Source organism: Cavia porcellus, unplaced genomic scaffold (genome assembly GCF_034190915.1).
Source record: "Cavia porcellus strain 051 isolate PalLab524CR breed Dunkin Hartley unplaced genomic scaffold, mCavPor4.1 scaffold_10, whole genome shotgun sequence".
Classification (NCBI taxonomy): Eukaryota; Metazoa; Chordata; class Mammalia; order Rodentia; family Caviidae; genus Cavia; species Cavia porcellus.
This window is the reverse complement of record NW_026947493.1, coordinates 71,111,357-71,125,878: the sequence shown is the minus strand read 5'-3', so window position 1 is coordinate 71,125,878 and position 14,522 is coordinate 71,111,357. Positions and strand designations below refer to the sequence as shown.

Here is a 14,522-nt window from a genome sequence, read left to right as displayed (position 1 = left end):
GGGAAAATACATACAAAGAAATTCATTGCTACTTTCAGAAACAACTTAAAATGCTCTTAGAGAAATTGACATGATGGTGCATCAGCTTAGCATAACATGAAAACATCAAAATGATTACAAAAAAGTAAGTAGTAAGTTGGAAAATGCTTCTGAGATGTTCACTCATTTGACAAATATTTAAGAGAATGGGATGTGGCTCCTTCATGTAAGACATTCATCCTGTAAGTGGGAAAAGGTTCAAACTGAGAACTGGACTCTATTCTTGGTCACCACAGTCTCCAGCATGGTCCGAAGAAGACACTCAAAAAATATTTGTTGACTGGCTAGAGAGGCTAACACCACCTACACAAAACTCCAGTTCCTGATGGTTCATAATTTAAAGATAACTTACTCATTAAAACTCTACAAAGTCCTTGGATCTCTGAAACAAGAAGAAATCGTCACGACCAACCGGCCACTTCTGGAAGGAAAGACCTGAAGGAAAGCCTGGAGAGAAAACACAGGAGGGGCCAGCAGAGCGAAACAGAGCCGGGGCAACACCCCAGGGGTCTGAGTGTCGGCCAGGGCCTGCCAGGACAAGTGGCCAGGCCCAGCAGACCGTGGATAACTCAGAGAGACCACAGGGCCTGCCATGTCAGGCACCCCAGGGTCCACCCAGCCTCTCGGGCCAGGCTTGCTGACCCTTGATCGAAACCTGTAATTGGGAACTGGTCACTAGAGCTTAGTTTTCTTGTATGTTCCAGTGAGGAAAATCCAGGACTGGATAAGAAACTTGTGCTTGTGAAACATATGTCAATTGTGTTCATGTTGTAATAATGATAATTGTATTATGTACAGTCTACAAGTCTGTGTTCTTTTTGGAACAGCTTAAAACCTAAGTGTGGCACGCAACATTTTTATTTTAGCTAAACCACTGAATGCATTTTAAGGGTAACCTTATGTAGAAAAACACAGTAACATAATTTTTAAAACAATGCATTGCATGGTAAATACTCTTATGCTAAAATTAACTTTGTCTGCTATTCCTGTGTAGGCATTGTCTTTTACCAGGAATTCTTTGGTGCTGCTTTTCTCACCATATTTATATACCTATTTGGGTGAGTAAATGCCTCAGAGGTAAGGTATGTGAAATTCTATTACTTTTACATAGGATTTTTGGCATTGTACCTGAAGTAGAGAAAATTGGAAATAATGTAAGAAACGTCAGTTTCCTGAACTCTTAAAGAAACATTTTTCAACTTAACACCCCACCCAGGGTTCAATGTCTCTGGCTTCGTGATTCAGGCCCCCTCTGAAGGCCCTGAAGCCCTGGGGATTTTCAGTTCCAGCCAAATCAGGATAAACCCACTGGCCTTGAAGCCACACCGTAGCCTTTTCTTGCTGTCTTAGACCTACCACGCTCTTGGGAACATGAGATCTGGAGTCTGGGTGCATGAATGCCTCTGAGGTGACCCAAAATACAAGGCAGAGGCTGAGGCTGAACCTTAGCTTTGGACCTGATGACCTCAGCTGAGCAGTGCGCCTTTCTTGTGTTAGCATGCCCAGCTTGACCCCTCGTAGCCATCTGTGGGCATCATTGCTAGGACTGCTAGAAAACAGAGAGCAGAAGCTTGACAACATCTCACCAATGTGTAGAAGCTTCCATCAGCTCCACCTGGCTATATTAACACTAAGCTGCTCTTTGAGCCACTGCTCAGTCCGGCCGTGGTGTGCAAACTTGAGCCTTGTCTATTTTCTGCATAGGAAATCATCTATCTTGAAAATTCAATTTCATAAGACAGTTGGGCAAGGCTAGACTTCTGGGGTCTGGAAACTATGACTACTCTTATGGCCAAGGACAATGAAATTTCTTAGAAAATTAAAGAATAAATTGTTTTTTCACTCATGTTGCATGCCAGTAATGGGTCTGGGCATGCATGGATAGAAAACGAGACCCAGTGTCTACCCAAAGGGTTTAGAGCCTGAATTAGTCTCCAGATGGTAAAAACCTGGGGCAGAGATTTTTTGGAGGCTGCCCAAGTCTTGGTTCTGGGTACAAATATTATTGGCTGCAACAATTAAGACAATCCTAGAGAGCTTACCATGAGGAACAGGATAAACAAAACTGATGGCATCTGTGTCATGGTATAGAATATGGGGCTCCGTTATTTAATACCATAAGCTGTTTCGGTATTCCTGTGTCTTTATTCATATTTTTCTTACAGGTGCTTTCTGTCATTCCTTGGCGTGTTTTTGGTCACAAGAAATCGAGAAAAGGAACATCTGCAGCAGTCCTTTATTGACTTTGGAAATATTCCTGGTAAAAATATATACATCTCCTCTAATTCATAATAGAGAGTTTTATCCTTCTAAACGAACAATCGTTGGCATCGTTTTGGGTGTTAAGTTAATATAAAACATAATTCTTTCCCTTGAAAAAAAGTACATTTACTGATGAGGCCAAAGGTGGTATTTTGAGTGTAAACATTAAGTTAGGGGATGTCAGTTTTACACAGAACACTGGGGCGGAAAAGAGCTGACAATGTGGTCCTGATCTGCGGGATTTCTGCTCTGGCTTCCTTGACATGTAAAGGGGTAGGGGAAACCGGGAGGCCTGGCTGCATGGATTCTTGCTGTGAGAGAGCCTGGGAAGGAACAGAGAAGGACCAGAGCTTAGGCCGCCAAGGAGCTTCACTCCTGGGCTCATGACAGCGTCACGGTCACCAGATAGGCAGTAGCTTCTGCCCCTCCTCCCTCCTCACTCATCCAGATTAAGCCATGTGCATCATCTCTCCAGGTCCCATTTCCAGAGAAATAATTGACTCAGGCATGAAACAGTTTGCAGGTCACTACCACCCACTCCATCCCCCCAGCAGCTTCTAGCTTTGCTAGGGGTTTGCGGTGACCTGCAGGTTTCCAGGAGGGGAGAGATTGCCAGGGCACCCCCCACCACCACCACCATCACCATTCTATTAGCACTGTGCCTTTGGAACCGAAAACCACAGAAGTGTCATCCCTACAGCTGAGAAGTGATGGCTGTGGGAAATGAATTCCTTATACGCTTTGCCACCTGAGCCACCTTATCAGCCAAGAGCATTTGGTGCCAGATTTGGCATTTGCGACATGGACTTGCATTATAGAGGGCTTGTATGAGAAAAAAAAGTCTATTTATTTTTTAACTATTTATTTTTTATTTTAAAGTCTATTTATTTTTTATTTTATGTTTCTCAAAGCAAGTGAATGCTTCACACGAATTTCCTGACTCAGCCAACCCAATGTCTGCTCCTCACGTGCACAGCACATGGCCGTGTTACCAAGTGGCCTGGAAGTCCAAGGGCCTTTTCTTCCTTGACATTCACCTTTGCTGTTTAGAGGGTGACCACATAGTTTTTTTTTGTTTTTTTTTTAAGGACTAAAATGTGGCCTGGATTGAACAGAAAATATTAGGACTCTATTCTGTAAGAGCTCAAAAGATCTTTTTATGTTATTATCTCCACAGGGAAACAAATGTTGGACAAAATACAACCAGATTCAAATGGCTTATCCTATGGAACTCTGCCTGATGGAAGTGACTCAACAAAGAGCCAAAGTGGAGAGAAGAAAGAGGTCTAAACTGCCGAGAGGGATAGCTGTTGGCCCGTTACTTGATACCACCTTTTTAAAAAATTGCACATGTTCAATTTGTGTCAGCAGCTATTTCATGCTGACATGTGCAAGCGTTCGTGTCAGTCCTCCCCCCACGATGGACGATCAGAGGCTTCCTAAGCCTTGACAGTCTAATGTTCTCATGGAATGTAATTCAAAGTGTTCCCTACACCCTGGACCTCTCCCGAGCCATCATCTAATGGACTAGATCTTAATTACGGCCTGGCTGCTTCAGCAGGGATGTCACACAAAAATGTGCCTTCGCAATCTGGTCATAGAAGGCATAGGTCGCTGCTGCTCCCATGTGGCTTGTAGAGTCCTGTGCTTGGCTTTCAAGAGAACACGTTAACCTCACATGCTCAGTCCTGAAAGGTTTTGAGAGCTTTTGTTTTTTTCTAGAACACCATTTATGAGCCTCCCCTATGAAACTTGCCTTCTTACTCCAAAATTAGAATGACAGGGTATCGTTTCTAAAAACCAGTGCTACTAAACTCCTCCTTTGAAAACAGAAGGCATCTTTAAAATCAGAATCTACAAATGGGACTCTGTGACGGTGTGTACCAAAAATCAGGCTGGTGGAATTTTTTTTAAGTCTAAAATTGGAAAATGTAATAAGCTAGACTGTGCTCTAGCTTTGCTGGGGGTTCTGCAGGGCACATATTAAAATTGGGACAGACACGGAGATCAGCATGGCCCCTATGGAAGGGAAATATGCAAATTTGTGAAACATTAAGAAAATGTTAGAATCAATGTTTGCTTTTTTTTTTTTTTTTTTCTGTCTTTTTGAGACCAGGCCTCACCACGCAGCTCAGGAGGCCGTGGGCTCACTTTGTAGCCCAGGCTGGTCTCGAACTTGCAATGATCCTCCTGCCTTAGCCTCCCAAGTACTGAGATTACAAGAGTGCACCACCACACCCAGCCAATGTTTGCTTTTTAATAAAAGTATAGGATGGTGAATTTTCTTCACCCATATGATCCTATTATACTTGAATTGAAAATGAAGAAAAACTTGATGTCCTGTGCTTGTCACTGTGATAAATTTTATAATTAACTTTCAACGTGTCTCAAAAATTGCAGGTAGATTTTGTGTGTGTGTGTGTGTATGTATGTGTGTATGTATGTGTGTGCCCCGTGTGTGTGGCACTACATCCCCAGCTCGGTTTTAATTTTTGTTTTGAGCCAGAGTCTTACTAAGTCACTTGTTTGCCCAACCTGAGCTTGAATGTGAGGTTGTCCGGCCACAGCCTCCCAGAGTGCTGGGATTACAGATATGTACACAATGCCCAGCTTAGATCCTTAGTGATACTTACACTACATACTATTTCTTCCTTCAGTCCTTATCTCAAACTTTGTACATTCCTCTAGGAGAGGAGAGACATGATTAGAGAGCTAGATTTCAGCAATTTAAATCTGTGGACATAGAACATAGCCACGTGTCAAGGAGGAGTCTCAGATGGCTTTTCCGTTGCAATTTATCACATATCTACTAAGAAAAGTGTGCGGGTGGATGCTACAGTATTATTTATTGTTGATAATCTGCCCAATATTTATATGAGAAGAAAGGAGAAAACTTCCCTGTCACCAAATAAAAATTTCTAGCTTCAATGACGTTCTCAAACCATCGGTCACTCCACACACCAGCCGTGTATCGGTCCAGTGACCTTGTCATGTACATGTCTAAGGTGTTTACTCCGAGCTAGTGCGATGGTCATCGTAAGTGCTTCAGTCTTGCAGTTTGTTCCCTGTCAGCTCCTCAACTCCTGACCAGACTGGCCGATCTGTCTCCACAGGGTGGAGGTCTGAATCCATCAGAATATGTGAAAACTAGCCGAGAGCCCAAGCGTAGCTGCTAAGCCCCTGACAGTAATTCCTGCCTTTGTGGAAAATGTGCCCTCACTTGGATGCAATGAGCCCACAATTGATGGCTTGTTTCGCTGAATGGGTCCAGCATGTTGGCACTGGAAATCTTAGCTTCCTTCAACTACATGTTGCTGGTGAATCTTGAAACCATTTTCAAAGATTGGGAAAAAGACTAAAGAGTTTTTACTTGAAGTAGGACCACATACAACACTAGTGTGCAGTTCTGAGCAGTGTAGAATTTCACACGCACGCACGCACGCACAGCACCAGTACCTCAGTGACCACCAGCATTTGCCTCTGTTAAAACTTTTGAGAAGTGGCATTGTCTTATGCAACCCAGAAATGTCTTAGTGATCCCGGCAAAGTATGAAGTATATTCGGGTCTTATTTTTTGTATGGCTGCTTCAGACTAAGGTGAACGGCAGGGGTTTTTGTTTACTGCCTTGTAGATTTTTACAAGTCTCAGTGCGTGACAACAACAAAGCCACCCCAGTCCGCCTCTTGGTGGTGTTAGCTGGGGACCCTCAGCCAACATTTGGCTCCTCTATTTGTCTGAACCAGGGGTTGGTAAACTTTCCAGTAAAAACTTAGTGAGTATTTTGGAGTTGTTTGTCTACACAATGTCTGTCCCAACTACTCAAATCTGTCATTGTGCACAAAACAGCCATAGACGTTACGTAAACAAGGGAGCAGGGCTGTGCTCCAGGAGAACTTTATTTACAGAAACAGGCCAGTCCATGGACTGCTGTTTACCAACTCCTCATCTAGACCTTTCTGCCCTCCTCCCGCCACTGTTTTCCCATTTCTTAGAGTTTAAAGTTGGCACTTCATGTCAAATGAGTCACAATGGGAATGTGAAAAAATGTCTTGATTTTATACTGGGAATTTTTATTTACATGAGAAAAGGGAGTGATGCGTTTATTCTCAGACCCTGGATTTCTCTCTTTAAAAGTCAGTAGATCTTTAATGAACACCACTACCTGTACCAGAAGAGCCTCTCCAAACCCACACTCTGACCTATCAGCTTCAGAAATGACCTTTTAAAGGTGATTGTTTTTTTCGATGTAGATGTTTGCTTGCCCTATCACTGTAATACGTTTGTTACTGGAAGCCCTTGAAAACTAATACAATAAAAAATTCCTCAAGAAGTGACTGAGAATGAAACACACACACACACACACACACACACACACACACACACACGAGTCCTGGAGATCCTGTTACATGGCAGAGAGAAAAGGAAAAGATGCACTTCATAGATTAGTGCATTTCAGTGCAGTTAAAGAGTAATGGTGATAGTGTGTAAGCCTGGCACCATGGGAAGCAGGTGCAACACTGGATGACTCAGATGGATGCAAACACCGAACCACATCCCTGAAGCCAGGAGCCCGCTCTGCCCTCCTTGTTTCCAAGCACACAGCACATCCAGGGATGGTGAGTGTACACGCTCGGCAGCTCCAAATGCTGCCTCACACTTGCCAATTTAATAGTAATATGATGGACATAAATATAGCAGTTACTAAATGAACCCGCCCAACACCCTTCCAGACTGCTTTACGTAAACTCCATGGCTGGCTCTTGAGACGTCCCTGAACTAGAACAGCTGAAAACCTAATGCATGTGTTTGGCACCAGTGGATGTGAGTCCTTTAGTGGAGTGGCTAGATAAACACCACACATTTTGAGCTATTAGAGCAAGATCTCAAAATTGAACCCAACATGATTGTGTGGGGAATTTTGAGGCTGCTTCTAATCGTTAGGCTCATCAACAGTCTGGCTCTTATTATGGCCATTTTGAAGTAAAAAAAAAAAAAATTAAATAAAATTCCACACAAACACAGTTTCCATGCAAATACAGACCAGTCTTGGGCTGTTAAGCATGGTGTTTCAGCAATTGTGGTGAATGCAAGGCAGAGCCTTCCTACCCAGGAATGCTTGCGTTTGTCCCCTTATTCTCACCAGCCTCAGGGTGCCACACAATATGCTGTCCTGTGCCAGGAGAACAAATCAGTTACAGGAGCTGTCGCCCGATGAAGGAAACATTTTTTTGTTGTTGTTAGGGCGGAAACTCCCTTTTTCAATGCAAGTCCTTATTGAGAGTTAATGAGTCCCAACCACAATGTAAAAGAAGAATATCAACCTCAGTATCAAATAAATGTGGTGTTTCAGGGTGCACCCAGCTGGGCCAGGCATTGCCAAGAGTCTCACAGAATTCCAGGCAAGATGCAAGATAGTCGCTGTGTTCCAGGAAAGAATTGCCTTCCCAGGGAGTTGGCAAGTGCGTAACCGAGAAGGAGCCAGTCCGTTCCTGATGGGCCCAGCTTGCATGGACCAAAGCCACTTAGCACATTTGAGCTGCTGCTATCCAGACGTGAGCCAATCCTCCCAGCACGCATGCATTGCACTCCAGAGCCTTTTCCTTCATGGTTCTAATTTGAAAACCAACCTCAGAAATGTTCTGAGGTTTGGGCTCTCCCCCTTCTGTCTGAAGCACCTCACCCAAACCTTCTCTATACCTTGCATGAACAAGGAGATGAATTGGTTCAAGAACTCTTGATCCAAGGACTTGAAGCTTAGAATATTTACCTGATTGTAGGCTATGCACCCAGTTACCAAGCTTAACAAATAGTCATCAATTCACTGAAAACATAATCACCTGTCATTTTTAATGGAATGATTGGTGTATTTTGAAGAGTAGTTTTAGTTTTGTTTCTCCAAAATCGAAGTGAAGGTTATACATTCCCAGTACCCAAATCTTCATGGGCTCTCCCATTATCAAAATCCCCCTCTGAGAATGGCACATTTGTTACAAACGGTACCTATGCTGACATGGCACTGTCACTCCAAGTCCCTCATTTACACTGGGGTGCACTTCTGGTGCTGTACATTCTGATGTCTCCTAGCATCTCTCCAACACTGGAGTATTGTTCAGAGTAGTTTTATTGCCAAAAATCTTGGGTTCTCTCTACCTGTCCCTCTTTCTCTTTGTTGTAGTTACAAGATTGCAAATAGATCACATACAGGACACATAATTTATAGTATTATTTTGTGATAGTCACCAGAGTCAAATACAAGAAGTGCAGAAAATCTGTCCACACACCAAAAACCTAGAGAATCCAGCTGACGGCCTGGATCCCACAGCAGTGTCCTGCACGAGTCCAGCAGAAGACCTAGAGCCCATGACAATGACTCATGCAAGTCTGTTTTAAGGATCTGTGCTGAGAAGGCTCAAAGCTCAGCAGTGGAAGCTTGAAAATCTATGCCAGCGGGGTGAAGGAGCTGTGCCAGCAGGCCAAGGGTTGTGCGCTGGAGCCAAGAAGTGATGCTCAAAATAAGGACCAGGGCTCCTCCGAAAAGTACACAGCCATGCTAGCAACAACAAGATCCTGAGCTCCTCTGACAGTGAGAACAGATGAGTTCATGTCAGGAAGCCAGCGTGACAAGCTTCTCCTGGAGAACCAACAGCTCCAAACAGCAACACTACTCTTCCTCTCCAGGTCTCCTTTTTATGCTGGCAAAAATGCTCAGGTGGGCCATCTCCACGCAGCCCCATGCTGATTCAGGTAGGTTGGTGTTTAAACTGATCATCAGTTTTCAATCCATCACACCTGCTAACCCTTAATCGTTTTTATTCCCTCCAAAGTTGTTTTCCTAGAATGTCATAGAGTTAGAATGATACAGTATGCAGGGTTTTTTTAGACTAGATTCTTCATTTTGTTATTTACATTTTACTTTCCTGCATGTCTTCTCATGACTGTTCATTTCTGCTCAGTGTCAAATAATATTCCACTAAGCTGGAGGTACCACAGTGTTTTTATCCATTGATCTACTGGAGAACATCTTGGTTTCTTCCAAGGTTTTGACAATTTATGGTTATTATGGGTATAAAACGAATTAGAAATGAAGACCAGTCCCTCAGGAGCTTGTTGTCCAATCAGAGAAACAATGGCAGTCATTTACTGACCCCGTACTATGTGCCAGGCAATATACTTAATTTTTTACTTCAGTTACTTGTTTAATCTTTGCAATGTCCCTTATCAGGAGGCTCTCACTGCTACTTTACATATTACAAAATTAGGACAAGAGAAAGGGCAGGGGCTAGGGTTGGATAAGTCAAGAGAGATAAGTAAGGCATAAGAGAACTCATGGAAGCCTTACTTTGAGGTGATGAGAGGCCCAGCCCTGCATTTGCAAGGCCCTTGTGTTCTACGAGCCTGTCTTCATCCTGGCCCTTGTGAGAGAGGTTAACTGATTTCACAACTGGGATCCGAACCCAGGACATTGGACTCTTAGCTGTCCTCTCATAGTGTGGCACATTACTTCACAGGTTAGAGGGTGGCCCCAAAATGGTTATGTTCATCTCCTAAACCTGAAGATGAATGAATGAGCTGTTCCTCGAGAAACAGCTCATCTGCAAAGCGAGAAGTTCATGAGACACGATTATCAGTGTCCTTCTAAAGGCAGAAGAGGGGCAGACCAGGCAAGGAGAAGATCCTGTGAAGACAGACACAGAGATGGGAGTCTTAACCCATGAGTCAAGGAATGCGTGGAGCCATCCCAAACAGGAAGACACAGGAAGGATTCTCCCCTTTGGAGCCTTCAGAGGGAGCATTGACCGGCCAACACCTGGACTTTGGCCTGCAGAGGAGAAGTTGCTTCAAGCTGTCACTTGAGTCGTAATGGATTGCAGCAATCCTAGGAAGCTCCTCCGGTGCAAGGGCTGAGCCGATGTTTAAAGCATGCGGAGAATCTGAACAGAGGAGGAAGACACCGAGGCAAAGGAGAAACCCAGTGATGGTTTAAAGCACACCTGAGCACCCAACACCTGTGAAATAGACTCACAGAAAGAGGAAGACAACTCAAGCAGCCCAGAGAAGCAACTCAGACAGCCTTGAGTGCCTGCTCTGGTATTAATTCAAGAGTTTGGGCTTAATTGGGGAGGAAATCATGATATTTACTTCACGATAAATGAAGGCATAAAGGATATATTCAGTAGCTTTTCAGAATCTCATCTAGCAGAAATTAGTGACATTTCCCCTGTATCCTTAGTCATATACTACAGACATAAAATGGCATAAGTGTCCATTGGTGACCCACCATGTCCTACCAAGAGGGACAAAATGTCTCTGGGCTGTGGCCTCCGACATGGGCTTGGGAGAACAGCTGCACCAGGAGGAGGGGCTGGGCCAACCAGAGCCTGAACTGGGAAGCACCGGAGTCAAGGAGCAGGCGTGGGTAGCGGCCTGGGAGGCTTCCTAGGGAGGCACGAAGGGGGAAGGGTCAGGAAAGGGCCACACAGCCCAAAGCTACTGGTTAACTGAAGTTACAGGGAAAAGGGAGTCACGAGTGCCAGAGAACTAACGGCCGAGCCTGTCAGCAGAGGAAGCAAAAGCAAGGAAAGCAGCGACAGTGAGGGCTTGGCCAGGCCACTGCGGTTAGAGCCAGCTGTGACCTGGGACACTTCACTCCCTTGGCCCAGAGGCTGCTTCCAGCAACCACCAGCCCCTGTGGCATGGCTCCTGGTCACCAGCAGGGCCTCATTCTCACAGGGCTCCCTGGGCCCAAAATACTGTGGTCACACAGGGCCTCTGGCACCATAAAGAGAAAGGGTGAGGCCCATCGAGAGAGAGAGATGCTTCCTGACAAGCAGGAGGACATTCTTTCAAACTACAGTGCAGAACTGCTCACTGTGTGTCTGCATTGGGAGGGGAGGGTTTTCAGGTGGGAGACGGAAGAGAGTGAGCCCAGGAGAGTTGTGAAAGTCCCTGGGAGAGCCTGGGCTTAATCATAACCAGCACTGCAACTTCGATTTTTACAGATGTGGCGATCTTCATGTGTGGTCTTTCAATAAAGGCTTGATCATCGCTGAGTAAGAAAGAGGGTAGAGAAGACATGCTGAGCAGCTGGACACAGGATGGCAACCCCGGGCCCAGGGCAGGAAGTCCCCAGGGTGCTACAGCTCATGAGCCCCTGGACACTTCACTCCTTCGCCCTGTCCACCAGGGAGAGGAAATGTGAACAGGTGGTCTCATGGGAAACCAGAGAAAGGGACTGAGTGAGGGTCAGAGGAGGCACCTCCAAGCAGGGCACATCCCCCAGGCTCCGTACCCCCGAGGCAAGGTCAGGGCTACACCTATGCCTTGGGAACAGGGCGGACACCTGGGAGCTGGCATTCCACAGTCACCTGCCCCCTTGACATGGGGTCTCACAGGCAGCCCAGGACACCTCTTCTCAGCTGCTGACGGGACCACAGGGTCCTCTGGAGGAGGATGGAGAGCTGTCACCCGAGGCACCGGGTGGCCTGGCTGGCCGTTCCCTGGCCCTCTCTAAAGCAAACCACCTGTTTCCTGCTGGGCTCAGAACCCGTCCATCCCAGAGCTCCACAAAGGGGAACCGTGTCCAAGCCACGGCTGAGGAATGACGGCCTTGGCGTTGCCTCCAGGGATATTTGCTGTTCGCTAAGAAGTTTGGTGGAACCTAGACTCATTTTCCACTGAAACAAGAGAAAGTAAGGACGGCACCGAGTAAAAATAGCTTCTTACCACTTCCTGTTTACTGTGCTCGGCTGGTTCTCCGCGGCCCGGGGCTCCGCTGGACGGTGGCAGGCAGCAAGCCCCGTGCCAAAGAGCACGGAAAGCCAGGATTTTGTTCTTCCACGGCAACGTCTCCTGTCCTTTGCACCATGTGAGTGTACTTTGGGGTCTGCTGGGTGAGTCCCCAAGTCTCCTTTCCTAGCTCCCTTATGAAGGAGACAAAGACTGCTGGGCGCTTTTTGCCTCTGGTTCCACATCACCCCATTTTTAAAATCAAGCTAATTCTTCATGGCCTGCTGAGCCTCAGAAGATGTGGATGGGAGGAGGTGACCTCAGTGGAAAGGTCTCGAGGAGGCAAGGGCATATGTTGGCTCTGTCACTTCAAGTTCTTCTGCAGAATAGTGTGACACACAAGAGATCAGGTCAACAACAAAGACCCAAGATGACCAGGCAGGAAAGGACAGAGCAGAAGGACATGAGGCTAAAACACAAGCACGATGATGGGAAGACTTTTCTTAAAACCGCCGGATGTCAGACTCGTCTGGGGAGACAGACAAACACGCCGCTCTTGGGTGGGCTGCGTGTGACAGGTCTCTGCTCAAATTGGTATTTGGCCCCTTCCCTCGGCCCACGTGCTGAACATGCCGTCTCCATCCAAGAGCAATGAATACAGCTTCACTTTCCTGACTGCTGCTTTGCACCACAACAATAAAGTTAATAATGGAAAAAACATTTATCCCATGGCCAGCAAAGCCTAGGCAAGCAGAGTATTGGATCTACAATCTATCAACAGAAATTGCTGCAAGCAAACCAAAGCTCTGTTAACTGATTTTTATGAATGATTGAAACAGCAAAGCAGATTTATTTAATTTTCATAATTTAAAAATTGACAATTACATAAATATCTTTCTAAACCCATCAGGATGAAAACCATCCTGTTCTTGAGGGCAAGAGAAGTGAAATCACAAAAAGCCAAACCAACAGGCTACTGAGAGAGGGGTTGTGGTTTGAAAGTCCCCCCAGGAAGACACTGAAGCCCTCACACCCGCTGCCGGGATGGGACTCGGCTTGGAAATGTGTCTTTACGGAGGTGATCAAGGGAGGAATAAGGTGGTCAGGAGAGCCCGGGTCCAGGATAGCTGTGTCTGCATGGAAAGACTGGGGAACACAGACACAAAGGCCACACAAGAAAAATGCTATCAGTGAGCCGAGGAGAGGCAGGGAGCAGATTCTCCCATGAAGGCCGCAGCAGGAACCAACCCCGGGGACACCCTCATCTTAGGCTTACTCTCCAGGCTTGCTTCTCCCCTCTACATTGTGGTTTTTGCCATGGGGACTTGTGTAGTATCTTTGGTTCCCAGCAGCTCTGAGCCCATTATTTGGAGAGTCTACTGTGGACTGACCTTGCTGAGAAGCAGAAACTCCCTCCCTACCCTCTTCCACTATGAAACTGAAAGGTTCCCTGTCAGCAATGGGCATAATGGCACATACCTGTGACCCTAGCACTCGGGAGGCTGAGGCAGGAGGGTCAGCATGAGTTTGAGGCCAACCAGGGCTACAGAGTGAGTTCAAGGCCAGTCTGAACTACATAGCTAGACCCTATCTAAAAAAAAAAAAAAAAAAAAGAAGGAAGGAAGAGTGATTGATTCCTGGCCACCAAACATAGAAATCAATGGAACGTTGGGCAGTTTAAAGTGTATCCTTTTGCCACTGGCAGGGGCGACATCTAACATGCAGCTGTAATGGTTCATGGCACAGTCTAGCATTTGCCAGAAGCTGCAGGTGTAGCCACTTGGCTTCACTTGGTTCCTGCCCTCTTCCCAAGCCTCATTCTGTAGTCTTCCCATTCATTGATTCTGGGAATTTCCCAGGAAACAATTAAATCCCCGCTAGGGATTTGAGCTGAGCCTGTCCACAGTGCTGTGGCCCACTTCCCACACCGGGCGTGGCACTGCCTCTTGGGCATAAGCTCTCAGTCGCTGTGTCCCAAGCAAGCTCCTCACCTTCCCCTGCCTTCTTCCTCTACCCCACCCCACCACCCCACTCCTGCTGGTGGCACCTCTGTCCTCCCTGACCATCACTTGACAGATGACACCAGCCAGCCACCAGCTTCTGCCCACCTTCCCACCTTCCTGGCACCCGGATGCCACCCCTTTTGTGGCTCTCCTTCCTTCCCGTCAACATCCCGCCCCAGCTCTCCAGGCTCCCATGCATGCGGTGGGCTGGGGGAGCTCAGGGGGTCCCACACAGAAAAAGGCCAGGCTCGGCCTCTCCCCATCCCATCGGCTTCCTGCTTCGGCCCAGGCTGCTCCTCCTGCCGCGGTCCCTCCCTCCTGGCTCCCTGTCGGAATCTCTCCAACCTTCAAAGCCTGCCTCCAACACGGATGACAGTCTTCACGGTGTTTATCAGCCAGCGGAGGTCCTTGCCCTGCCTCCGGTTCCCTCTGTGGGTGGGGCCCAGCTCTTATTTCTTTCCGCTTTGAATTACAGTCATCTGCACACACAT

The 14,522-nt window shown here is 46.5% G+C and overlaps 1 protein-coding gene across 1 annotated transcript in view; it reads left to right on the top strand.

Annotated features, from left to right (window-relative positions):
- Window positions 1-6,632, top strand: part of Nipal2 (NIPA like domain containing 2) — a 78,465-nt gene extending 71,833 nt beyond the window's left edge. Inside the window, exons 9-11 of the mRNA XM_003479881.5 lie at window positions 1,034-1,097; window positions 2,205-2,299; window positions 3,479-6,632. Of these exons, the coding sequence (XP_003479929.2) occupies window positions 1,034-1,097; window positions 2,205-2,299; window positions 3,479-3,591 (272 nt within the window). The 3' untranslated portion in view covers window positions 3,592-6,632. The remainder of the gene's footprint in view (window positions 1-1,033; window positions 1,098-2,204; window positions 2,300-3,478) is intronic.
- The last annotated feature ends 7,890 nt before the right edge of the window (window positions 6,633-14,522 follow it).